Source organism: Arvicola amphibius, chromosome 8 (assembly GCF_903992535.2).
Source record: "Arvicola amphibius chromosome 8, mArvAmp1.2, whole genome shotgun sequence".
Classification (NCBI taxonomy): Eukaryota; Metazoa; Chordata; class Mammalia; order Rodentia; family Cricetidae; genus Arvicola; species Arvicola amphibius.
In genome coordinates this window covers 95,233,230-95,260,439 of record NC_052054.1, presented here as the reverse complement: position 1 = coordinate 95,260,439, position 27,210 = coordinate 95,233,230, and the positions used below count along the sequence as shown (strand labels likewise).

The window sequence follows — 27,210 nt, the reverse complement described above, 5'->3', positions numbered from 1 at the left end:
AAAAAATCATTTTTTCTATCTAGTACTGGAAAATACAATGAAATACGGCATTACAATATATGAAAACCATAATTTCTTTAGAAGAACATTTTAACTTGAGAAAAATTCTGTATGTGGATGGATATATATTCTATATTCAAGTGCAACTGTTTTTTCCCAAGAAATACTCGTGATTAAATAGAAACTGAAAATTAAAAAAAACAAGGCAATTGATTCATGTTATCAGGATACTATTTATAAAATTTAAGTGGAGGTAAAATGTAGAGAATGTAATGACATATTTTATGTCTTCTAAAATTAAAAGCAGCAGAAAATGTGTAGAGCAAAGTTTCTGAAGTTATCTCTGTCAAATCATCAATAAATGTAATTTTGAATCAAGTGTCTAAAATAATCTTTTATAAATATAACATGATTTTAATTTTTAAATTTTCTTGATACATTCTATAGTGAAAGATGTAATTTAATTTATAGGATTATTAAAAAGCGATTATAGATAGCCCAAAGAAAAAGTAACAAAAATAGATATTAGTGGCTAGGAGGAAGGCTGAGCAGGTAAAATCACTAACAAGCAAGATGAGTACTCTTAGTTCAAGTCTACATTACACAGATGCAACAGCACACACATGCAAATCCATACATGCACTCACACACATAAATAATGAAAATAATTTTAAAAATAGATTGAGTCTCATGCTCAAGTACATGGTCCCATAACCATGAATACATGGGTGGCAGTAACTACACTTGTTGGTTCACACACACACACACCATGAAGTGAAGTTGAGAACTGTACATGCTGTGTGGACATAAGAGGAGTTGAGGGGGATGAAGGGTATATATGATAATATTTCATTTTATACACATGCATGAAATTCTCAAAAACAAAGTAGAACATTTTTAATAGTCTCTCAAATTCCCTATGCCCAGTAACTAAAAGGGAAGTCTTGTAGGCTCAAACTGTGTATATTTTTACATTTCATATAAGACTCTCCTTTTAAGTATTTTCATATTAAAAGCCAAAAGTATGCATCCTTTTCCCCCAGATCCAATCCTCCAGTCTCCACCCCAGATCTGCAGGAGAAACCTATGTCAATTTTCCCTACTCCCATCCCATCCCATTCTTCTGTCTCCTGTAGATCCCGTAGATCTTCACCTTCTAACTTCCTTCTCCCACTTGTTGCTCTCACCCAGAACCCAAGCCAAGAAGGCATCACCTGCAAACCAAAACATATTGCTGCTCTTTTCATGGCAGCAAGAGGACAGGAGGTGGATCCTTACTTCTCTCTTCTCCTCCAGAACCAATCTGCCCTACTCATCCCTAGCTGCATAACAACTTGCTGAAGTCTTTTGTTCCTCTCTGACCCCTTACCCTACAGATCCCAAAGACATTCCCCTCCATCCTTTCTTCCCCCAACTCATCTCAGTATACCTGCCTCTAACACCAGAACGCTCTCCTGTAAAACACGAGCTGAACAGGCTGGGCAAACAGGTAAGGATACTGAAGACCCTCACCACTCCCTCCTCTCCTCCAAACCCAATCCCCCAGTCTCATCCCTATCTCTGCATCAGAACACCCATTACAGCCTTCCCTTCCCCTCTGCTCATATCTATGGATCCCTCAGGCTTTCCCATCTTACCTCCCTCTCCCTATTTGTTTCTTTATTCCAGCCACCAAATCCAGCTGAAAGTCCCTGCTATCTCACATACCACTTCTGCCAGGAAATCAGATAGACTGTCTCTAGATATTCTGTTCTAATTCTGCTTCTCTAGAGCCCATCTGCCTGTATCATCCCCAGAGCTATAGAAGAACCTGTGGGGGTAAACTCTCTTCACTGTCTTCCCCAAATTTCAAGGATACAAATTAAACAGATCCTGGTTGAACACCCTACTCTCATGCCCTCAGGCATCTAGCCCATCCCCGTTATTTAGGGCCATATCTCAATATTCAGAAATACATCTTACCTAAAACACTAAGTGGCCATATCTATCAGTTTCCGAGATAATTTCACACCAGACAACACACAGGTCTCACACTCTGAAAATCTAGAGCAGAAAAGGAAACCAAGAAAAAAAACCCCACCCAATGAAGACAAATCCAGAAATCATCAAGTAGATCTGTATTCATCCCAATCCCAGATGTCTATATGACAATATGAAAGAACAAAAAAATAATAGCAAGAGTAGTATCTCCACTAGAGCACCTGAATATTCCAACATAGCTGAAGCACAAGAAAAAGACCTTAGAACAGCCTTATGATTTAGTAGGGGTCCTGAAACACCAAATGAATAAATCCTTCAATGAAACCCAGGAAAATACAAACAGTGGAAGGTAATGAATAAAACTTCCAGGAATTGGAAGTAGAATCAATAAAGAAACATGAAATGGAAAAATTCTTGAAATAAAAAACTATAGACTTCCAAAAGGAACTGTAGTGGCAGCCTTTGCAAACATAATACAAGAAATAGAAGAGAGAATCTCAGGTGTGGAAGACAATGGGAGAAACTGATTCAAAGGCCAAAGTAAATGATAAATCTAAAATAATTACTAACAAAAAGTTTCCAGGAAATCTGGAATACTATGGGAAAATGGAATCTAAGAAATATAGAGGAGGAAGAAGAAATCCAGCTGAAAGTCCAGGCAACTAAACCCAGCAAAACCTTCAATCACCATCGATGAAAAAAATAAGATATTTCATTAGAAATCCAAATTAAACAACATTTATCTACAAATCCAGCTCTACAGAAAGAGCTGGTAGGAATACTCCAATCCGAGGAGGTTAGCTACACCATGGAAACACAGGGAATAAATTATCCCACATCAGAAAAAAACAAAAGGAAAGCCTAAACACACATATACAATGCACACACACACACACATACATACATGCACACACACACACAAACATACCACTACCACCACCACTACCATCAACAACAATAAATAGGAATTAACATGTATTGGTCATTGATATCTCTCAATATCAACAACCTCAATTCCCCAATAATGATAAAAGACTAAGAGAATGAATGTGAAAGCAGGATCTATCCTTCTGCTCAATGCGAGAAACATACCTCAGTGACAAATATAGACATTACCTTGGGGCAAAGATTGGAAAAAGGATATTCCAAACAAATGGACCTAAGAAGCAAGCTCATTTAGCCATGTTAATATCTAATAAAATATACTTCAAACCAAAATTATTAAGAGATGGGGAGAGACACTACCTATTGATCAAATAAAATATTCAAGAAGGATGACATTTCAATTCTTAATATATGCTTCAAACACATGAGCATCCATGTTTCTAAAAGAAACACAACTACAGTTTAAATTGTATATGGACCATCACACCTTGACAGCCTAATAGAGTGGACCCTGTTGTCAGGGACACAGGTGAGCCAGCCCTGAAGGCATGAAAGCCAGAAAAGTGACCCTACTATCTAACCACTCACATTCCCCTTAAGCATCAGTAGAGAAAGCCCAGTGCCTTGCTTGGACAGTGGAGTTGGCACTTGTGATATGAATGAGGAGCATCTGATTTTGAGGTTGCAAGAGCAGGAGGGCTGGCCTCACTCCTCTCTGGAGATTGCATTGGGTGAGCTAGCCAAAGCAGTGCTGGAGAGCTTTTCCAGGTAGTGACAGTGAAGAAAAGCTCTCTAGGACAGAGCTGACCAATCCAGCTACCACCCAGACCCATAACTAGAATTAAGGATTGGCCCACCCCAACATCCACTTCATCTATGAAGTGTGAAGGTGGGATGGACTTAGAGATCCAAAACTGCAGGATCCCCATGACACAGGACAACAAGTTAACTGAGATGAGCCACAATGAGAGACCCTTATTACTGGTGTAGCAGAAACCAGATGGCTCAAGTCAGACCAATGACTTGTGACAAATGAACACTGGCAAGTACAGATAAATGGACTATAGGATAAACTGTGTGACTCAATAGGGCCACACTGCAACTTCCATAACTAAATTCTTCTTTTTTTCTGTTGTTGCTTTTGTTTTAATTTTTGTTTTGTTATTTTTCTTTGTTTTTAATTTGGTTTTGATATTTGGGGATGTTTCAAGGGCAGAGGGTAGATTTTAGAAGATGGGTAGATAAATGGTAATGGAAATCACAATATGAAATCCACAAAGAATCAAAAAAAGGAAAAAATGATCCTATTGAAAAATGGATTAGAGATATACACAGAATTCTCTACAAAGGAAATAAAAGGCTGAGAAACACTTGAAGACATATTCAACATCATTTGCTATCAGGGAATTCCAAATCAAAGCTACTTAGAAAATCAGTCTTATACTTGTTATAATGACTAAGATCAATAACAGATGACAGTTCATGCTGGAGGGATGTGGAATAAAGGAAACCCTCAACCACTGCTGGTGGGAGTGCAAACTTCTACAACCACTATGAAAACCAATATGGCAGTTCCTTAGGAAAGTAGGAATAAATCTGGTAAGATCCAGATGTACCACCTTGAGCCTAGACCCAAAGAATGCTTAATCCTACCACAAGGACATGTTCTTTGTGGCTTTATACATAAAAGTCAGGAGTTGGAAACAGCCTAGATTTCCCTCAACTGAAGAATCAGTAATGAAGATGTGATACATTTACACAATGGAGGATAACTCATTCAGCTGTTAAAAAAATGACAACACAAAATTTGTAGACAAATGGATGATACTAGAAGAAATCACCCTGAGTGAGATAACCCAGACCTAGAAATATAAATATGGTATGCTTTCTCATATATGTGGATATTAACCATTGAATAAAATGTTAACCAGCCTATAATCTGTAGACCCACAGAGATTATGTTTGTTAAGATTTCTGTTGCTGTGAAGAGACGCTGTGACCATGGCAACTCCTATACAGACAAACATTTAATTGTGGCTGGCTTACAATCAAGAGGTTTAGGCTACTATTATCATGGTAGAAAGCATGGAGACATGCAGGAAAACATGGTACTGGAGAGGTAGCTTAGAGTTCTACATCCTGATCAGCAGACAGCATGGAAAGAGAGAGGGGGGAGGACCTAGCTTAAGCATCTGATGTCTCAAAGCCTACCCCCAGTGACACACTCCCTCCAACAATGCCACACTGACTCCAACAAGGCCACATCTCCTAATAGTGCAACTCATTATGAGTCAATGGGGGCCATTTTTATTCAAACCACCACAGAGGTTATGTATCAAGGAAGGAGTTGGGGTGGGGGTATATGTGGATCTCTCTTGAAAGGGAAAATAGTACAGATTTTGTCCAGCGGACAGGGTACCAGTGGGGATGTGAAAGTGAGGATCAAATGGAAAAGAATGGAGATCACATTGAATTGAGGAATGCAAGAAGGTACAGATGGATTTGTGGGGAATTTGAGAGATGGTATCAAAAATCAGGACAGTAGAAATCCCCTTAAATATAGGAAAGCAAACCAAATTAGGTTTCCTAATAATGGGGAAGGCAGAAACCTAACTTGCCATCTTGTCTCAAAGTAGGCCCTTTGTAACAGGAATGCATTGCTTTTTATCAAGTTTTTTTTTTTCAAATGAGGTCCCATAGAAATCTCCAAAATGTCCAGTCTGTTGGATTTCTTTCTACAACCTGACAGCAGGGCACCATCGCCAAGAACAACACCCACGCCGGGCGGTGGTGGCGCACGCCTTTAATCCCAGCACTCCGGAGGCAGAGGCAGGCGGATCTCTGAGTTCAAGGCCAGCCTGGTCTACAAGAGCTAGTTCCAGGACAGGCTCTAGAAACTACAGGGAAACCCTGTCTCGAAAAACCAAAAAAAAAAAAAAAAAGAACAACACCCACACACCACTCATTGAATGAGGAGAAGTTCATCTGGTGCCTACATAGTCTTCACTCCTGTGTTTGGTGTCTTTGTTCTGGGAAGGTACTTTGTAGGTTGCCAAAAGAGATATATAAGTGCCAAACAAGTCGATAATCAATCCTATCTATAATATATAGGAAGGTAATTATGGCACAAAAATATGGAAATAGCCAACCAACATCTGATTTGACTTAAAGCCCACTCCATGAGACAGAAGTCATACCTGACACTGCTTGACTAGACAGAGAATAGATAGCCTAGAGACCAAGGGTAAAACAAACCCTACTGGTCTTAATATAAAAACTATAAATAAAATGACTCCCACCAACATTCTGCTATACACAAATATCTGTGTCTTATTCAGTCATCATCAGAGAAACTTCTTCCTGCAGCAGAAGGGAACAGATACACAGACCCACAAATGGACATCCAGACATTAGAGAGAGGGGGATGGGGAGGGAGGAAGGAAGGGAAGGTGGAAGAGAAAAGAGAGAGAGAGTTCTTGGAATACACAGCTCTAAATAGGATGTCTTTATCAAATCTCTCCTTTCAGAGCTCTGGACCCAGACAAACCTGAGCAGAAAGAGTATAAGAGCCAGAGGAGATGGAAGACACCAGAAAAATGGTCCTCTGTGGCAACAAAGTTCATAAGCACTCACAGAGACTAATGCTGGAAGCACAGGTCCTACAATTGTCTCCACCATGCCCTCTGTATTTATATTAAAGCTTTAAATTTATTATTTTTATGGGGCTTCTGAGTGTATGATAAAATGGGTCTCTGATTCTGGTGTCTGCTCTTGGGTACTCTTTTCCTTCTGTTGGGTTGCCTTGTCCAGCATTGATACGATGGCTTTTCTTTTATCTTATTACACTTTATTTTGCCATGTTTGGTTGCAACCTCATAGAAGTCTTCTCTTTGCTAATGAGGGACAGAAATAGGGTGCATCTGGAGGGGAGATGAGGTGGGGGGACCTGAGAGGAGTGGAGGGAGGGGAACCTGTAGTCAGGATAGATTATAGAGAAAATAATCTACTTCCAAGAAAAGGGGAAAAGACCTACAATATCTTTTATGAGTTAAAAAGCATATATTTCATAATATCTTCAATAATTTTAACACGGACTATGTTATTATGCTCATAAAAAATCTTGTGGGATTACATTAAGCATATTTTAAATGAAGTTATTTACTACTGTTTAAAGGCTATCAATAGGATATTCCATCAACAAAGGGAAAACATACAGTTCTTACCCAAAGAAGAAATCAGTTAGAAATTCAGTTTTTCTTCTTTTATGACATTTGCTGTGCTTACAGTCTCAACCGTACTCTCAGGGCTTCCCTTCACAACTCTGTCAAATATGTAAAGTGCACGAAGACTAAAGAAGACTGAGGATGACTGTAAAACAAGACCTGAGTGAAAAAGAATTAATAGAGTGTAACTATATCTTTAATAAAAATTTTGAAAAAATTCTATTTACCTGAAGAAAAGATATAGTTTACTTCTTAAAGTATTAATTTCCCAATTACAAACATAATTAATATTACATAGAGTATCAAATATTTATTTAAAATGCTTACAAAATTTTCCATATTCATCAGATAGCTTTCAAAGAGTAATGTTTAACAAATTTATGAAGTATGCTAATTTGCAAACACATAAATAAATTATATTTTCAATATTTAACTGTCTATAGGAAGTGAAACCTTCTTAAACCTTTATGTAGTTGTTTAAGTATTAATTTACATAAAATATAATTACTTTCATAGCTTTTATTTTTGCTTAAAATTTATAAAAATTATATTACGTAAATGTAATTAAACTTTACATGTGAATAACCCTGTTAATTAGAGACAAAGGTTGTAGCAAAACAGCACTAGATATCTAGCACAGTCATTTTACAAGAAAAGAAACATTAACGAATATTTCCCATTTATGAAATACATCATCTGTTTTAAGGGATATTTTCTTAATGATACATTTACTGTGAAATAGATATAATATTAAAATAAAATTATAAGTAGGGAATAATTCTTTGGAAGCAGAGAGTTTGAGAAAAAATTAAGAAATTAAGAAAACATATCCAGTATTGCCTCCAAGAAGAGTGTAGTGCTAGTAAGAAATTCATCTTATAACAGTAGAAAAATTCAGACAATACATTAAAATGTCTATGTTTTATAGATAAAGAGGTAAAACCTTAACATGCAAGGCAAAGAACATCATGGCAGTAGCATGGAGTCTGCCTTGAGTCCGTTTCCATAGCAGATGGAATCAAGAAGTGAAAACCAAACATTTATCCCAGAAGAACTTGTGACTGGAGCAGTGTGTTATGGTCTCACAAAGACTGAAATGGAATGATTGCGTAGAACAAGGAGTGCAAAGAAATACCAAGACACATGCAAACACTGAGAGGGCAGAAGTTTAAACAACAAAAGTGTAAGACTATGCTGTGGGTCATATTAGCCTTTGTTATTCAGAATCACAGTTGAACCAAAGGAAACTGAATGGAAAGACTTGGTGAGTTCATAGCTTGGTCAGGAAAGAGCAAGAACAAATGTTTGGAAGAAGAAAAGAGAAGTGGGGCCCAGTGAGCGTTTGCTAATGAGATTAGTGTGACTAAACAGGAGTGGGCCATTGTGCATCAGAACAATGAAGAAGGGTCTTCAGAACATTTCAGAACTCTTGGGAGAGAAGTTTGCTTCTGCTAGGGGAGGATTCTTCAGTGGCTAAGATTCATAACTCTAAATGGACTTGCTGCTTAGGGGAACTTTCTCTCCTTGCTTCCAAGTGAGTACCACTAAATAGCCATGGCTTAGACTTAAGTTCCAATGCTCATGTTGAAAGCAGATCTTACTAAGCTGTCCTCAATGTCCAGGAGAGTGAAATGCAAAAAGTAGTTTTGGTATCTTGACAGCTTCAATGAATTTTTTAAGAGCAAGCCAGGGAGACGAGTCTGAAATCTGTTACAAGTTTGGAGCTCACATAGAATTGGCCTAATAGGGCAATGCCAAGTTTAGCTTTGGAAATGGATGTCTACAGTGAACAATACACAGCCAGAAAAGACAGAAATACTAAGCAATATCAGAAAAAGTTACAGATGGAGTAGAAAAACAGGCCAAAAGAGAAACTGTGGGTCCTATAGGATCTTCAAAATCACAAGCAAACTGTATGTGAGGAGGTACCCTTCACTACAATGTTCATGGGAGATAAGGTTTAAGATAAGATACTTGGATAAAGAGATGATTTGCATTCTGGGTAGGGCAAAAGAGGATTGCATGTTTCCCCATAGTATTCAAAATGATCCTAGAGAAGCTAAATAAGAAGGTGAATCCAAAGAAAAACATATATTTATCCTCCTGGATATTGGAAGTAGACAAGATTGCCGGGCAAAAATTGGGAACTTGGGGGTGGGGTGGGGTGGGATGGGGGGAGGGGGTATGGGGAGAGAAAAGTGTGAAGTGGGGGATGGGGAGAGCTTGGAGGAATGAGATGGTTGGGATATAGGAAGGGTGGATGTGGGAACAGGGAAATTTTATTTATATATATATATATATATATCTTAATTAAGGGAGCCATTCTAGGGTTGGCAGAGACTTGACTCTAGAGGGGTTCCCAGGTGTCCAGGAAGATGCCCCCAGCTAGTTCCTTGGGCAGCTGAGGAGGGGGAGCCAGAAATGGCCAGATCCTATTGCCATACTCATGAATATCTTGCATATCACCATAGAACCTTCACCTGGCAATGGATGGAGATAGAGACAGAGCCCCACACTGGAGCACCGGACTGAGCTCCCAAGGTCCTGATGAGGAGCAAAAGGAGGGAGATCATGAGCAAGGAAGTCAGGACCGTGAGGGGTGTGTTCACCCATTGAGACGGTGGGACAGAACTAACGGGAGACCACCAAGTCCAGTTGGAATGGGACTGATGGAACAGGAGACCAAACCGGACTCTCTGAATGTGGCTGACGGTGGAGGCTGACTGAGAAGCCAAGGACAATGGCGATGGGCTTGGATTCTACGGCGTGGAAGGGCTCTGTGTGAGCCTTGTCAATTTGGTTGCTCACCTTCCTGGACCTGGGGGGAGTAGGGAGGAACTTGAACTTAACATAGTGAAGGGAACCCTGATGGCTCTTTGGCCTGGAGAGGGAGGGAGTGGGGGTAGGGGTGGAAAAGAGGAGAGGGAAGGGGGAGGAGGAGGGGAGCAGATGGAAATTTTTAATAAAAAAAAATGAGGAAAAAAACCAAAATGGCGTATACTATAAAACCCAGGAATTGTGTGTTTTCTGTAATCCCTCTTTAATATCATTAGGCCATATAGATGGTTGGCTAGCACTGGGACCGTGGTTGAAGCCCCATTAGTCCACTGTGGAAGTTTCTTCAGCTTCAGTAAAAGGATGAATTTCCATTGTGCCATGTAGTCTTTGAGTTTAGCCATGAGTGATTAACATTCCGAGTGTCACATTGTCTCTCTGTTAGAGGTGTATGTTTTTTTTATATACATAAGTCATTAAGGTTCTTTCTATTGTAATATTTTTGTTAATTATTTGGGAATTTCACACATTTCATATATTCACCTTCCCTCTCATCTTTCTAACTCTCCCCAAGATGTAAGATGAAAAAAAGATAGTTTGTTTTCTTTCTAAAAAGGAAAAATAAAATAAAATTTAAAAAACGGAAACAGAGGAGGAGTTGATTTGGGGAGAGCGGAGGTGGGAGGAGAAACTCAGTGTAGTGGTGGGAGGGAAAATTTTGGTAAGGTTGTAATACATGATAGAAGAATAAAAGTTAAAAAATAAAAAGATTCAAAAGTGAGGGGATTGTTAATTCCTCCTTCAAAGGTTCAGTTTTGATCTTGCTTTGGTGTGTTGTTTTCTATGTCCCCATCCCTCCCCTTGGGAAAGTAATGTGTATAATGTGTGTTGCAGACTGGAAGTATGTAACGGCTCTTTTAACTTTATGTAGGGTTACAGCTAAAGGATTGCCTTGAATCTCAAAGAGACTTTGGTCACTGAAACAGTGTTAAGATTGTTGAAGTGAATGAGGACGTTTAAAGGTAAACTAAATGCATTTTATTTGATTATGCAGCCATGGGCTTACTTATGAGAACCAGGGAGTAGAATGTAGTAGTTTGAATGAGAATGTCCCCATAGGCTCAGGGATTTGAACATTTGGTTTCTGGTGAAAAGCAATTTTTTGGAGGTGGAGCAGCCTCAATGGAAGAAATATTTCACTGGGTCAGGGAGAAAACTTGAGGGTTCATGTCTTTGTCTTTACCCTGTTCACATCCTCTGCTTTGTGCTTATGAAAAAAAAAACACCGATTCTGTGCCCAAGGCAATGACATGTTGAAATACGTTTGGAAGAAAGATATTAAGAAATTTTGTGAGATTTTCAGTAACTGAAAGTTAAGATAATATGTGACTTATATTACCATAAAAGGTAAAATTGTGAAGTCAGAAAGATTTTGATGATATTATTTACAACTCGAATAACTTTTATTCAAAGTTACACAGTATTTAATACTGTAAAACTGAAAAAAATCATAGCAGAAATCAATTTGGTTGTATCATTGTATAACCAAAATCAGTTAACAAATTGAAATTACACTAATTAGTATCCATTCTTAAACAATAACACAGAAATCTAGTGCATTTAGAATAAGACTGTAAGTATCTACATAAATTCTGTAGTACAAGTTTATAAAATACATCCTGCACAATTGTATGTCTTCAATTAGCATAGTATTAACTCATGGTAATTATTTCCTTGTTATAAACAATTGAAAATTCTAAAAAACAATTTTGTCTACTAAAATTTACACAGTTTATATCACTTACATAATCCTATCATCATGTAAATCATTTTTGACTTATCGTAGATCCAGCAATGTCCTCTGATTCCACATTGATTAATGCCCCAGTAAATGCAAGATGCAGTTGATGCTGTTTGAATAATCGGTGGTACAGGGACAGATTCTATGAAATAATGTTTATAAGTTCTTCTTAAAAACACTTTGACCAGGATTTGTATAATTTTTTTCTTAAAAAAAAAAAACGCACACACACACAATTCCCTAACCACATCATTTAAAATTCTGTAATAGTCTTTCATAAATTGTGTTATTAAATCTGGTAATCAATATCCTGAACCCTAAATGTATACAAATATGAGCAGTTTGAAATGATTTTAGAGTTATGTCTATGTTGTTGTTTACAGTGTATCTTACAGCACGTGTGGAATTTGCATGGGCTATTTAGGAGGACATATTTAAAACAAAGGAAGTAAACTACATGACATTGCTACTAATAGTATCTGTAAAGATACACAACTATGAGCATTTTGATGACTGAAATTGTCTTAATGTTTTCTAACTGTACTCAGTTATGTCTCTACAGTACTCTTCCCACAATCCCAGGAAGAGTCCAAGATTCTCCAGTGGATGAATGAAACTACATATGCCACCAACCTGCACACACTCACACAAACATGTGCACATACACATTACTTTGTGTTACAAAGTGCTACTGTCGTGTATAATAAAATACATTGCCTATTCATGTCTTTTATTTTCATTTAGCTTACAAACGGTTGAGATATCATAAATCTTCTATAATTCTTAGCTTTGGATTCATCCCCTATTTCTTCTCATCCATCTCATCCCAATTATCTTAAATATTAGTACCCAGTATTCCTCCTCTGTCTTTTATATCACGAGTCTTATTAATTCCCTTTAATTATACTTGTCCTCAAATTGCAAGATCATTGCTGCCCATATAACTTCTTCATGACAACTTTGTTTTGTCTAATACTTTCTCACACTCATCTTCCTGCTGCTCCATCACTTCACTTCCTGTCTGAGCCCCTCTGTTCCCTATATTCTCACTTTCTCCTTTCATCTCACCTGTATTCCGTTATTTCTCCTTCCCAAATGCATCTCATCAAGCAATGGATCATTTCAAGTTTCTATGCATACTTTACATTAAAATGGAAATGAATGGAAGCTATATTCACATGAGATGGAACATTCTGAATTGTGTCTTATACCTGGATAACATAACTTAGTATAATTTCTTTCAGTTTTATCCATTTGCCTGAAAGTTTCTCAGTGTCACCTTTTCTTTTTAAAGGAGTAATATGTAGATATGTAAACATGCATGCATGTATTCTCATTGCCCATTTACTAGCTGAAGAACATCTAAGTTGACTCTATTCTTAGCTATAATGTTTATAAAATCAATGAGAATGAATATGCAAATATCTTTGTAATAGCATATACATTCCTTTGTTTATATGTTCAGGAGTGGTATATCTGGGTCATGTAGTAAGATCTAGTTCTGAGTTTGAACAGAGGTATGCCACTTTAGTAAATGTTCCTGCTCCCTGAAGACATGTATGTTAAATGAAAATATCAGTGCCAAGCACAGTTTTCCTCTTCTTTGGGTATTAGTCATGGAGGACGGATGGCCCCTGAAATAATACAGTCTAATGACAGTGATCATAGTCACACCATAACCCAATGGTAAGACTCTATTACTTAAGACACCACATTCTTTGGTTACAGGACACAGAGAAAACAGGCCTAAGATCCTAACTGGCTAACATTCACAATGATGGAAGGCACTGTGCAGCCTGATAGAGGAGAAAAAGCAGGTCTTACCTAGCTAACACCAGACTCTGCTGCAGTGTTAATCTACTAGCCTGGTAGTGCCTATGGAGCAAAATAGGCAAGACTGTTTATAGGGACAACCGAACACTCTCTTGACGATTCTGAGGTCTCTCTGATGGAGGAAATTCATGACTAATGCTGTAAACATGGTCAAAAAGCATGACTAGGAAAAATAATTTAAAGAATTCTTTTCATTTGGGGACTTCACAAGCATATAAGAAGTATGAAATTACTGTGAGCATGTGGATGATATGTATGATCTCTTGGAGTTACTTGTCTGCCTTGAAGCCAATTGCATGGCTTTAGGTGATAAAATATGATTAATGTATTTGTTTGCTTAGCCAGATGGCTTTTATTTCACACATTTTCTCTCTTAGCTATATTTTTTAAAAGCAATCTTCTATTTTACATTTTTCACTACTTTTATTTTTAATACATATATAGGTAAATTTATATATCAAACATGAATGATTTGGTACATTGAAAATACAAACCAATGAATCTCCATATTGTAAAGGTCACTCCCATGGCCAGCGAATTTAAATGAGTAGGTACAACTCTGAAAGCAAATAGTAATGGTATTACTTATATATACATGTATATATAAATATAAGTGATATTACAGATCATCAGCTAGTTAACAGAAGTTTAATTTGAAATATAGATATAGTGAAATCTTTCAATCTTCCTATTTCTTCAATCTTTTCCAGCTCTTCGTTCTTCTAAAGAGAAGGAACTTCATGAACTGGGTGCTCCTAAGCCTCCTTTTTTGAAATGATATAGTTCTCTGCTTCTCAATTCATCTTTCCTCATGCTATCAGGCACAGGATTGTTTAGAATCCATTTCACCACTCCACATTTTTCTAGTTTGCTAACTGTTTTTGGATTCTGTACTCCAAAAACTATATCAGCAGGAGGCAGGATCTGCATGCAGTGACATTGAGCTTGGTGAGCTGGTGAGCAAAAGGCACTGGCTGAGGACAGGTATGAGGTCAGTGAGCTCAAAGTCCTTCGTCCCACAACCCTTCAAAACCAAGACCACCTGAGTGACTACCAAGTTTATCTGCCAGCGCGAGGTACAGTCTTGGCCAGCTCTGGACACAGCTTCTAGTAACATATATTAGAAGGTTCTAGGAGGGAAAAGCAACTGAAGGCCAGGACTCATTAATCCCAACAATCAGCAATGTTACCTTGAAAGGAAAAGAAGGGTGAAGTCAAGTCTCTCTCTTCAGGCTTCCTCCCCATAGTTATTCAGGGTGACTGAGTGTCACAGAAAGGTGTTTTTCTTACAGGTATTTCTTTCTCACTCTTACTCCCGTGAGTGCAAGGTAGCTACATACCACACTGTGCAATGATGTTCCTTACATCCAACCTACATGTGGTTGCAACTTTATTCAGCTTTACTTACATAGTCCTAGTTTCTTAGTGTTTTTCTCTTTCCTGTATTACCTTATTATAGTCACTACTCAAAATTTAAATAGATGAAAACTAACTTTGCATCATTTTAAATAGATGTTGTCCACCCAAAAGGACTCAAACAACTCTAATTAGTTTAGCAAGTCACACATGGAGAGAAGGCACTAAAGAAGGGGCTTGTTGGAAAGAACAGATTAAATGGTAAAAACAACTACAGTCCATTATGTGTATTTTAGTATGAGAGTGTTGAAAAATAAGCAGGAAGATATATGTATTTCTTACTGATTAAATATTTTTTGAAGAAAAAAAATCATGTATAGGTATATTATTCAATCAGCATTTTGTCAAGAAATTTTACTGCTGTGGAACAATGGTCTGTATCCTGTCAATTATATTTTAAATAAATGCTGATTAGCCAGTAGCCAGGCAGGAAGTATGGGAGGGCAACCAGACAGGAAGTAGTGGCAGGTCAATGAGACCAGGAGAATTCTGGGAAAAGGAAAGCTCTCTCTGCAGTCCTGTCCCAAACATAAAAGAAGGAAGATATGAATGCCTCGCCAAATAAGGTACAGAGCCATGTCGCTAAAATAGATAAGGATAATGGGATAATATAAATTATAAGAGTTAATAAGAAGCCTGAGCTCATGAGCCAATCAGCTTATAGTTAATGTAGACCTCTGTGTGATTTCTTTGGGACTTAACAACTGCAGGAACCAGGCAGGATAGAAAACCTCAGACAATAGAAAGCCTGAGAGAGCTTGGAAAGTTATTAAAAAAGAAGAGAGTTAAGCATGGCTTCTTAATAACAGCATTTTCTCAGGTAGGTTCTGAATGCTAGAGGTAACTATGTCTCAGTTAAGTGAGGCTTCCTAACTCAGCTTTAGCTGCGAAATCTTGCAGCCCTTTTAAAAGAGGCCGTGTACACCAAACACTTAAAATGTGTTTATGAGCCGGGCGGTGGTGGCGCACGCCTTTAATCCCAGCACTCGGGAGGCAGAGGCAGGCGGATCTCTGTGAGTTCGAGACCAGCCTGGTCTACAAGAGCTAGTTCCAGGACAGGCTCCAAAGCCACAGAGAAACCCTGTCTCGAAAAACCAAAAAAAAAAAAAAAATGTGTTTATGAATTGCCAAAAGCATGCTTCTTGGTAGTGGTGGGGACCTTGAAAAGCCATAGAGTTGTGGCAATAAACACAGCTCCATCTGGTACCTTTCAGAAAACTATGGAATGGAATGGATCCAATTGTCAAAGACATGGCTTTAATCCTAACCACATTGCTTAGCAAAATAAAGACCCATGTGGTCAGGAAAAGAGAGATACACAGTAGAAGATAAATTCAGATGAAGAAAACATCTAAATGGTTTACAGTTTCCTTGTGAGAGAAAAGGAAAAGAATAAAGTCCTTAAAATAAAAAAAAGACAGAGTATTTGGGTGTGGTTGCACACACCTTAAACCCAGCACTTGGTAGGAAGAGGCAGGCTGATCTCTGTGAGTTCAAGGTCTGGTGGCATGTACCTTTAATCCCAAAACTGGGGAGGCAGAGGCAGGCTGATTTCTGTGAGTTCAAGGACAACACTGTTAACAGAGTGAGTTCTAAGACAACCAAATATAACACAGAGAAACCCTGTCTCAAAAAGCCAAAAAGTAAAAATAAAAGAAATATAGTTTAAAATAAAACCATGTAAAGATAGAAAATACATGGAGAATCTGGATACTGTACGTTATTATGATCTCTTTGAATTGTTTGAATGCTGAGAAAGGAGCAACAGCTGCTGAAAGACATTTGATTATAAATGCTGCTGGATTAATCAAATATATATATATATATATATATATATATATATATATATATATATATATACAAAGCCTTGACTTCAAAATTGATGTGATATGTTATTATGGAGAAGAGGTTTTTTGTTTTTGTTGTCACAGAAAATAAGAGGCTGTGGGTTAATTCTGTTAATTTGAATATTCTATGTCTGCCTTTTAGTCAGGTTAAGTATTTATATATCTTGTTGATTTTCTCAACGAATCAAGTCTTTGTTTCCTTGATTTTTTATGTTGTTTTCTTTGTTTCTATTTTATTGATGTCAGTCATTAATTTTTTTCTGCCATCTATTTCTTCTGGGTTTGTTTTCTTCTTTTTGTTCTACATCTTTCAGGTGTGCTGTTAATTTCCTAGTGTAAGATTTCTCAAAATTGTTCATGTAAGCACTTAATGCTATGAACTTTTCTCCTAGCTCTGTTTTCATAGTGTTCCATATGTTTGGATATTAATTCTCATTGAATTCTAAGAAGTTTTTAATTTCTTTACTTCTTTCTTGAATGTCTGTCTTTATATGCTATTTGATTTTTCTCTTTACAGATTGTAATACTCTTTATTTTGTATGCTCAGTATTTTGATTATTATGTGGTAAGGGGACTTTTTGGCCCACTTTATTTGGTTTTCTCTAAGCTTCTTGTTCTTTATAGTCATGTCATTCTGTAGGTTGGGAAAGTTTTCTTCTGTAATTCTGTTAAATATATTTTCTGTGCATTTGAGCTGAAGTTCTACTTCTATCCCCATTATTCTTAGGTTTGGTCTTTTCATGGTGTCCCAGATTTTATGGATGCTGTGTTAGGAATTTTTTGGATTTAACATTTTCTTTCACCAATGGATCTATTTATGCTATTGTATCTTCAACACCTGAGATTCTCTGCTCCATCTCTTGCATTTTGTTGGTGATACTTGCTTTCCTCTATAGTTCCTTATTCAGATTTTTCATGTCCAGAATTCCCTCATTTTGTGTTTTCTTTATTGTTTCTACTGTAATTTTCAAGTCTTAAACCATTTCCTTCACCTCTTTGTTTTTTTTTCTTGGCTTTCCTTGCTTTCTTTAAGGAACATTTTTATTTCTTCCAATTTTTGGTTTTCTTTTACTCCATTTTCATTGACAGAATTTTTTATTTCCTCTTTAAGGGTCTCTATTATCTTTATAAAGTTATTTATCTTTATTTTCTTGTGCTTCAGCTGCACTGTAACGCTCAGGCCTTGCTGTTGTGAGATCACTGGTTTCTGGTGATACCATATTGCTCCTTCTGTTGTTAAATGTATTCTCACACTGGCCTCTATATATCTGGGGTTGGAGTGATTATAGTTATGGGTGTTGATTCTTTTGTTATCCTTGTTGGGTGGGTGTTTTGTTCCTTTATTATCTGTTTCATTTTTTGGCTTTTGGTGAGAATGTCCAAGGGTTCTATTGATTCACAGATCTTCAGGTCCAGTAGGGTTGTCTCAATTGAGGTTTGTAGCCATTTGGTGTCTAAAACCAGCATAGCCTCTGTTCTTCTGATTGGTGTGTGCTGTACCTGTACATATGGTGTCTGTTCTTCCAACTGGTGTGGGTTGTGCTTGTGTCTATGGAGTTTGCTGGAGTTTTTGGGTGAGGATTAGCTTTTGGGAGGTTGATGAGGTGGATGGGGTTGGATGGCACAGCAGGACTTTGGGAAACAGAATACCAGAATACAGTGGATGGTGGCCATGGTGGTATAGTCTGCAGCGAGGTCTCTCACCTCCACCTTGACTGTGGGGGAGTGCCAGATTTCAGAATTTTAAATATAAATCTGAATCCATATTGAAGAGCAGAACAAGATGAAGCAGGCATAGTACATAAATCTTCATGCTTTAATATCTGCTCTCATTTCCCTACATTTCTTCTCCTGTTATTTTCTCTCCTCCCCCACTCTTCTCCTGTTATAAGATGATCATTTTAATCACTTCCTTGTTTCTATTATTGACTTATGTTAATTCAGATATTTAAAACTACATGTCTCTGAATTACCCCACTCTTCAAAGATTGCAAACTATGTCCATTGATGTATACTTTAGCAACATATTCCTACCTAATTTTTTCCTTTTTATTTTCTTTACATCTTCTTTCCTCTTCATAATTTTTAAAACAGAACCTCTCTATAAAGCTTTGGCTGGCCTGAAAATCACTATATAAAACAGGTTGTCTTTGAACTCCCAAAGATCCACCTGTCTCTGCTTCACAAGTGTTCGGTTTATAGACATCAAGTACCATGCTCTGAAATTTCATTCTTTTATATTAAAGATAGCAATTGTACAAAATAATGGCTTGTAATTATATGATGTACTTACTTTCTGTTCTACCCTCTTATCCCTACCCCAACTTCTTCTCTCTGGTTCCTTCATGGGCCCTAAGAATTTTTATATAAGTTCATGACTTAAAGAAAAAAATTCCACACATGAGATGTTATATGCAATGTGTGCCATTCCGAACCTTCCTTATTCACTTAACCTCATTATCTTCTGTTCTGTTAACTTTCCAGCAAATGATGTAATCTAATTTTTATGAACAAAAATTCTCCATTATGCATATCCTATTGTTATTATTTTGTGGATAGTGTAAACACTGCTCAGGGAACATTGTATGCAGATACTGTCATTTTTTGTGTTTTGATTACTCAAATATATACCCTGCAGTAGTATAAATGGATAATATGGTAATTCTATTTTTATTCTTCTTGAGGAACTTTGATTCTGATTTCCATGCTTCATATTCAAAACAATATTTCCATCAACTGAAGGGGATGTCTTTCTCTCATCCTCTCCAGACATTATTTTTTTACTTAAACATAGCCATTCCACTGGAGTAATACAAAATTTGAATGTATTTCTGATTTGCATTTGCCTTATGACTAAAATGCTTGACCCTTTCTGTTTTTATTGGATATCTCCACTTTGTGTTTATTGGATCTTTGTATTTTTTTAAAGTATCTGTACATCATATTTCTCCATTTGTCTGCTGAATTACTTAGGCTTCATTTTTATGAGTTCTTCATATATTCTGAGTATCAAACTACTGCCAGATGTATAGCTAGAAATAATTTTCTTCCACTCTGTTGACTGCATCCTTCTTCTCTTAGTCTTTTTCTTTCAAGTACAGATGTCTTTTGTGGGTTTTAATATGATGAAATCCCCCTTGTCGATCATTCCTTCTGGCTCCTGGACTGCTGAAGCCTTTTACAGAAAAACATTGTATATGCTTATATCCTGGGTTGCCTTTAAAAAATGTTTCAGTTACTTTCTATCTTACAGTGTCATTATTGGTTTGACATTTCATATAAATATCTTTGATTCATTTCACATTTCTTTTTGTTTTTTTTTTCCAACAACATTCATTCTTCTGCATGTGGACTTCCACTTTTTCAGCACCATTTTTTGAAGAGGCTGTATTCAACAGAAACATTTGTTTCTGCAACATAAATTTTGGATACCTCTGTTGAAATCTATTGCTATGCAGGCTTGTTTCAGGTCCAGTATTCTCTTCCCTTGTTATACATATTGGCTTTTGTACTAGGACCATAGAGTTTGTATGACTGTGGCTTAGCTGCATAGCTTAAAGTTGTATATAGTTTGACCATTTGCTTTTTTTGTTTATTAATGTTTTGACTATTTAGAATTTTTTACACTTACATGTGAATTTTAGGATATTTTCTTGTCTTTTGAGTAATACCATTAGAACACATTGATATATTTTTCAAGAATTTGTAGGTTGTATTTGGTAGTATGGTCATGTAGCCAATATGATTCTACTGATGTTAAGTCTAGAGCATAGCCCTAGCCCCTGGCATCGATCCCAGCCCCTTATCCTGGGAGTTGCATTAGTCTGGACTCCAAATCCCAGCATGCTAGGTGCTGACACCTCCCTGGGTGAGGGTCAGGACCACTCCCATAGGGTATTTAAGTGGGTGGATTCCCAGGGGAGAAACACAAGGTTCCGGGGTTGCCTGTGCTCCACACGTTCCTGTCTCCCTGCCAAGTGCTAGGCCACCTGAGAGTGCCATATTTAATAAAATGAGGGGCATTTTAATTTGGTTTCATTTGACCTAATTGTATTTGTTTGAGCCAGCAGAGCCACCTCACTTAGAATATTTTTTCTAACACTGGTCTGTAAACATGAAATATCTTCAAGAGTCTCCTTCAGTTTATTTCCTTTTCTCTAATCTTCATCATAAAGGCATTTCACCTCCTTGTTTAAGTTTATTCCTTGATATCTCATTAATCTTGAACTTTTAATGAGATAGATTCATTGATGTTTTTCACATTCATTAACAGTCTATCCAAACTCACTGTCTTTTTGTGTATTGACTTTGTGTACTCCTTTGTCATTCAGAGAGAATATTGAGGGTCACCTGTTTGTTATTTTATCACTATATTGTGCTTTACCTAATGGATGGTCATAGTTTTATCTATTAGTCTATTTTTATACAATGCTTATGGATTGACATATACAAAATCATTGTATCATATGAATGGAACTGGCTTGAAATGTTCTATTTTTCTTTGTTTTATTTTTTAATAATGCAGAAAACTTGTGGCTTAGCAATAATCCATCTAAATACTTTATTATATTTTTAGATAATTTTATAGGTAGTGTGTAAGTTGAAATTTATCAGTTTCTTCTGTATATCCCTCATGTTATGAGTATTCATTGACTCCTAATGATCCCCTCCATTTTGGTGAATATTTTGTATTATTTCTTTTTCATATCTTACTTAAATATTTTACTATTCTCAAATACTGTTAATTTGAACCAGATGTCCTCAATCTTGTCTATACAGTTTTTGTTCATTTGTTTTTACATCCCAGCCAAAGCTTTCCCTCCATCACCTCTTCCCAGTTCTCTCCTGCTATCTTACCTTCCTCCCTAACCCACTCCCCCTTCACTAGTTTTCTTCAGAAAAAGTTAGGCCTCTCAAGGCTATCAGTCAACCACAGTATAGCAAGTTGCAGTAAGACAGGCATCTCATATTAAAGTTAAATAAGTTAATCTGGCTGCACAACTATGTTCATAGCATCTTTATTCATAATAACCTATGTGTTTTTAAAACCAACTCTGTTTTGATCTTCTGCATTATCTTTTTTGCCTCTCTTTGATTAATTTCAGCTCAGAACTTTTCTCTTTGCTACATTTCTCTCTGTTCTTCCTTTTTCCTCTTTCCTTTGCTATTTCTCTCTTTCACTCTTTTTTGCTCCTTGTTCTTTGATTTCATTTGTGTTTAAGTTGTCTTCAATCTCCCTTCAAAGCTGACCTTGAACTCCTGATCTGTCTGTATCCACGTTATCTACGCTGGGACTAGAGGTGTATAACAACACTCCTAGTTTCTGTGGTGCTGCAAATACTAAGTAAGTACTCAAACAATGCTACATCCTCACCCTCTATTTCTGAGTACTTGTTTTGTTTTCCTAGGACCTTAAGATACATCATTAATTTATTTAATGAATGAATTCATTAACTCATCAATTTATTCTTTATGACTGCTATTTCAATGTATATAATCTTATTGGTAAACGTTCTTCGTGGAACTGACTTTTGCTTTATTTAAAATCTGAGAAATTAATTGGGCTATTTTCAAGCTTCAAAACCAAAAAAATACTCTATTGATATAGGAAAGTATAGTTAGTTCTTATGTATAATTATAAAACTTTTTCTCTAACTATTTTACTTTTGATAAACTCCCACAGTCATCCAAAGTGTCTGAGACTTTATGAAATGTCATGCTCAAAAATAAGGCATTCATTTACTGAACATTTAGTTTGCTTTTAAATTCAGAAATTTTTCACATTATGGACCTCCTGGGTATTTTCTATGTCTTCTTTTCATATCACTTCCATAGAGCCTCTGATTTGTCAGCTTGCATTTAGCTCTGCTTTTAAAACATTATCAAGGTGAGGTCCCTATATTCTTTACAGAATTATATCCATAAACTACAGGATATCTGTGAATTCTGAGGTTTTTCATCCTTTTTTGGAACAAATTATCACTGAAGAAGCCAGACAGTTTCCAAACTATGATGCTTAGGTTTCAGTACCCAGGGGTTGAGGTCAGCACAACTATGCCACATTTGCTGTTCTTTATCAACATCGTTGTGAATGTATTAGCATACATTCTAGAATTGCTTCAATTTTCATATATGCTATTTCAAGTTTGTCTGCTCATAATTTATACAAATTCATGTATTTGGGAGCTTGCTCTGCTTTATTTTTTTAGAAATCAATAAAAAGGAGAACATTCAAAATCATGTTTCAGGAATATTATAATTATCTCTCTCTGAAGAGGACATTTGGCTTGGATATTCCACACCAAGTTAAATGAAGCCATATTCATTATTTTCTAAAAATCTCTCTCTCCTCTCTCTCTCTCTCTCTCTCTCTCTCTCTCTCTCTCTCTCTCTCTCTCTCTCTCTCTCTCTGTGTGTGTGTGTGTGTGTGTGTGTACATGTGTGTGCTTGCTCAAGAGAGGGGGTAGAGAAGGAATGTTGCAGAAGTTAGGGGAAAATTTTCAAGAGGTGTTATTTTTCTCTGCCTTGTGAGTTTGAAGGATTGAATACAGGTCCTCAGACATTGTAAAATGTTTCTATACTCACTGAGGCTTTTCATCAGTTCAAGCATGGGTTCTTTGGCATTTTCTCTTCCTCTGATTTTATATTTGAGTTATTAGAATTATTATTCTTTTAGATGCACAAATGGGATCTGAATATGATTTCATATTTCTTCATATTCCATCGAAGTTATAACTCTAGTCCAGTATTTAGGAAGTTAAATACTTCCTAAATATGATATATCATATTTTCTATAAACATTATCATCACACTCTCATTTTCTTTTCTCTGGTTTCCTTTTTTAACTCCATTTTCCTTACTCTCTTCAAACTATCCTAAAAGATGTCTATTTGATTGTAAATCCCAGCAAGGGAGTGGCAGTAGCCGAAGATTCCATGTTTGAGGGTACCTTGGGTTATATAGGAAGACCTTGTTCAGAAAAGCAAAAATAAAATGATTGAATTACAACAAAATAAAAAAGTATCATGTATGTCATCAATTTTGATCGTCTACTATAGAGAATTACATTCTTCATATAATGTGTTTCAACCCAATAACCCTATTTTCTTTCCTCTCTAGCTCCTCCTTCTTCCCCATCATGCTTTCTCTTCCATCAGAACCATATATTTGCTAGGATATTCTATACATTTCTGTCTCTACCTTCATCCCACAGATAATTGAGATCATGCCAGAAATAATCCATTTTTCTGTCACTTTGTTTGTCAGATCTTACAAAAAAAGTTAGGATGTAAATACAGTTGTTAAATTATTTTTTAAAAAAATGATTAGAATATGCCCTTTTAGTCTGTTCCTAGAATAAAAATCAATGTTAGGTAGACATAAACTACTCTGGAAGAACACATGAATGACAAATGGATGTTCAATTTAGAAGAATAAATTGAAATCGTAAAAGTTACTGTGGTTCTTCTGTGAATGACTCTAGTGTTTCCTCATAGCCAGGTTTTAAATGTAGAACTAGATTAAATACCCATACCGGTGAATCAAATTTACACTAACATTTATGTTACAATTGAAAACTTTCCTGTTTATAGATTTTTCAGGTGTGTTATACAAAATAAATGTAACTTAAGTTTGCTGTTAAGTTTATTTTGATACTGGTGAACAGATACCTATATTTTCTACAAAATTTGAAAGTAATATGTGAAAGTCCAAAACTGTACACTTATTTAGAAATTAATGTGAGACCAAATGTAACATCTATGTGTTATGTAAATAATGAACAAGTAAAAAGAAAAAAATATAATTCTAAATGAATTTTAACAATATGAATCTTATCTTATAAAACACAAAGTCATTGACTATAATAATCTGAACTTTCTAAATATATTCTTATATATTAAATAAATAATAGTTATGAAAATTTCATACTTACTGGAGAACAGACATGGTGATAGGTATACTAGGCAAACTAGAAAAAACATATGAAGAAAAGTAAAAAGCAAAAAACAAAGGTAGTTTGTGACACTTGGTATTACATTTTCCAGAAGTGGCATCAACAAAGTGACCCTCAGGATCCTCACTTGTCAATCCTTCGTTAATGCAAGAGCAATTGTAATAAGTCTGTGAATTTTGAAAATAAATACAGTATTTCAGAAACAGAGAGGAGACAATAGCTTTAGTATTATAAAAATAAAATTAAATCAATATTGAAAGGGATACTGCACAGAGTTTTGATTGTTTTATGTTAATATTTTTAATTTAGTGATATTAAAATATAATGATGTTTTTCCCCTTCCTTTCACCCTTCCAATGCCTACTATGTGTCCCCTTTCAAATCCATCACCTCTTTTTCTTAATGTAAGTTGCTCAATCTGTATAATATTATTTGTATGCTTTTAGGGTTGACGTTTAAGTATTGGAAAACCAGTTGATGGGTTTTTCTCTGCAGCAGAATTTTCTCCTTTTCTCAGCATTCCATATATAGGGTTTCATTATGTAGCCCTGACTTGCCTGGAACTCACAGAGATCTGTTTGCCTCTTCTTCCACAGTACTAAGATTAAAGGCATTTGAAATTACATACAGAATAGATTGTCTAGTTTTAATGAATATACTCATGTTAGACCTGCCATACATTATTTAGAAATGTAATATTAGTTAAAAATCTTTAATATTTTACCTAAAAATGAATTATTTTATGCATATGTGTTTGTGGGTATATAATTCTTGTAAAAGAAGATAGATATACAACTTTAAGAAATAATAATCATGTTATGTTAATTTTATCATTATATAGGATTATAGATCAAGCACAAATAAAGGTATGTAAATATAAATTAAATTTAGCAATACAAAGAATCAATGAAATAAATAGCTGGTTCTTTGAGAAAATCAAGATAGACAAACCCTTATCTAAACTAACTAAATAAAGAAGAGACAATATCCAAACTAATATAATTGAAAATGAAAGAGGAGGCATAACAACAGAGACCAAGGAAGCTCTAACAATCATAAAGACATAGTTTCAAAATCTGTACTGCCTAAAATTGGAAATTCTAAAAGAAATGGATGTATTTCATTACAGGCACCACTTAATCAGTTAAATCAAAATAAAATAAAAACATTTAAATTTCTATAACTTCTAACGAAACAGAAGAAGCCATTAAAGTCTCATGAACAAAAATAAATAAACAGAGCCAGACATAGACACACACACACACACACACACTTATTCCTCCCTCCTTCCCAAATGCAATAATATAAATGCTCCATATTAATGATTCTCCACAGACTCAAAACTAATACTGCAAGCTGCAGTGGACTAACACTTTGAAAATAAGCTTTTCTTTAAATTGTTTCTATCTGTAGTTGTCACAGAACAGAAAGTTTAAAACTCTTCCTTAAGTGGTTGGATGAAAAGTACATTCAACTACCATCCCATGCCCAATGAAAACTTTTCAGAAATAATGGAGAAATTCTTTACACAGAAAAAAAACAGTACCACAAAAAACAAGAAAATAAAAGAAAATGTGCAAATATTGACTGTAAAAAAGAAGCAGTTGGTAATATCATGTGCCATTTAAAGTATATGAGCAAGTAGGAGTACCAACTTGTACCACCTCTCTTGGGCATATACCCAAAAGTATCCACATCCTACTACAAAGACACTGGAAAAAACACATTCATTGCTGATCTATCTATAGTCAGAATTAGAAAACTGCCTAGATGTCCATTAACAGATGCATGGTTAAGGAAAACACAGTATCGTGACACAGTGGAATATCACTCAGCTGTAAAACAGCCATAAAATTTGCAACTAAATGGATAGAATTATAAAAAAGTCACCCTGAGTGAGTTTATCCCAGCCTCAGAAGACAAATATTTAATGTTATGTTATGTGTGTTTATTATCTGTGACAAGCAAGCTACAGTCTGTAGAATCACAGAGGTTACATGTAGAGACATCAGCTAGGAGAAGGGATGGATCTCCCTGAGAAGGGGAAAAAGAATAGATATATATGGATGTACATGTGTGAGAGGATCAAATTGGGAGGGGGAGACAAGAGAGAATTAAGGGCGATATTATGGGGAAGGACTACTAATACTTAGGACACTGAAAAAGTCATATGGAAACATAATATAATAGAAACTTCCTAAAATATAAATGTATGAAAGAAATCTTGATGTAATCACCAAATAACAAGGGAGACAAAGCCCAAGCTATATATCTTTCACTATCCAATGAAACCTGTAGTTCAGGGAATTGATTACACATGGATTTTTTTTTTTTTTTGCCAAAGAGAATGCATAAAAACTCCCAATCAATTAGGCTATTTCAAAGGCAATAGTTTGCTCTTCAATAAACTATTGAGAAGAACCTCTTACTAAAGACAACAGTTACATAACTGAACAAGTGTGGAGAATTGAGCTCGTGCATACCTAGGGTCTTCAC

General features: G+C 36.0%; 1 protein-coding gene across 1 annotated transcript in view; it reads right to left on the bottom strand.

The window, feature by feature from the left end:
• Nucleotides 1-1,004: 1,004 nt before the first annotated feature.
• LOC119821916 (solute carrier organic anion transporter family member 6A1-like) overlaps nt 1,005-27,210 on the bottom strand; it is an 88,954-nt gene continuing 62,748 nt past the window's right edge. The window contains exons 9-13 of the mRNA XM_042055618.1: nt 24,694-24,881; nt 13,992-14,056; nt 11,669-11,806; nt 7,150-7,247; nt 1,005-1,214 (exon numbers count right to left, since the gene is read on the bottom strand). Coding sequence (XP_041911552.1) covers nt 1,005-1,214; nt 7,150-7,247; nt 11,669-11,806; nt 13,992-14,056; nt 24,694-24,881 — 699 coding nt within the window. The remainder of the gene's footprint in view (nt 1,215-7,149; nt 7,248-11,668; nt 11,807-13,991; nt 14,057-24,693; nt 24,882-27,210) is intronic.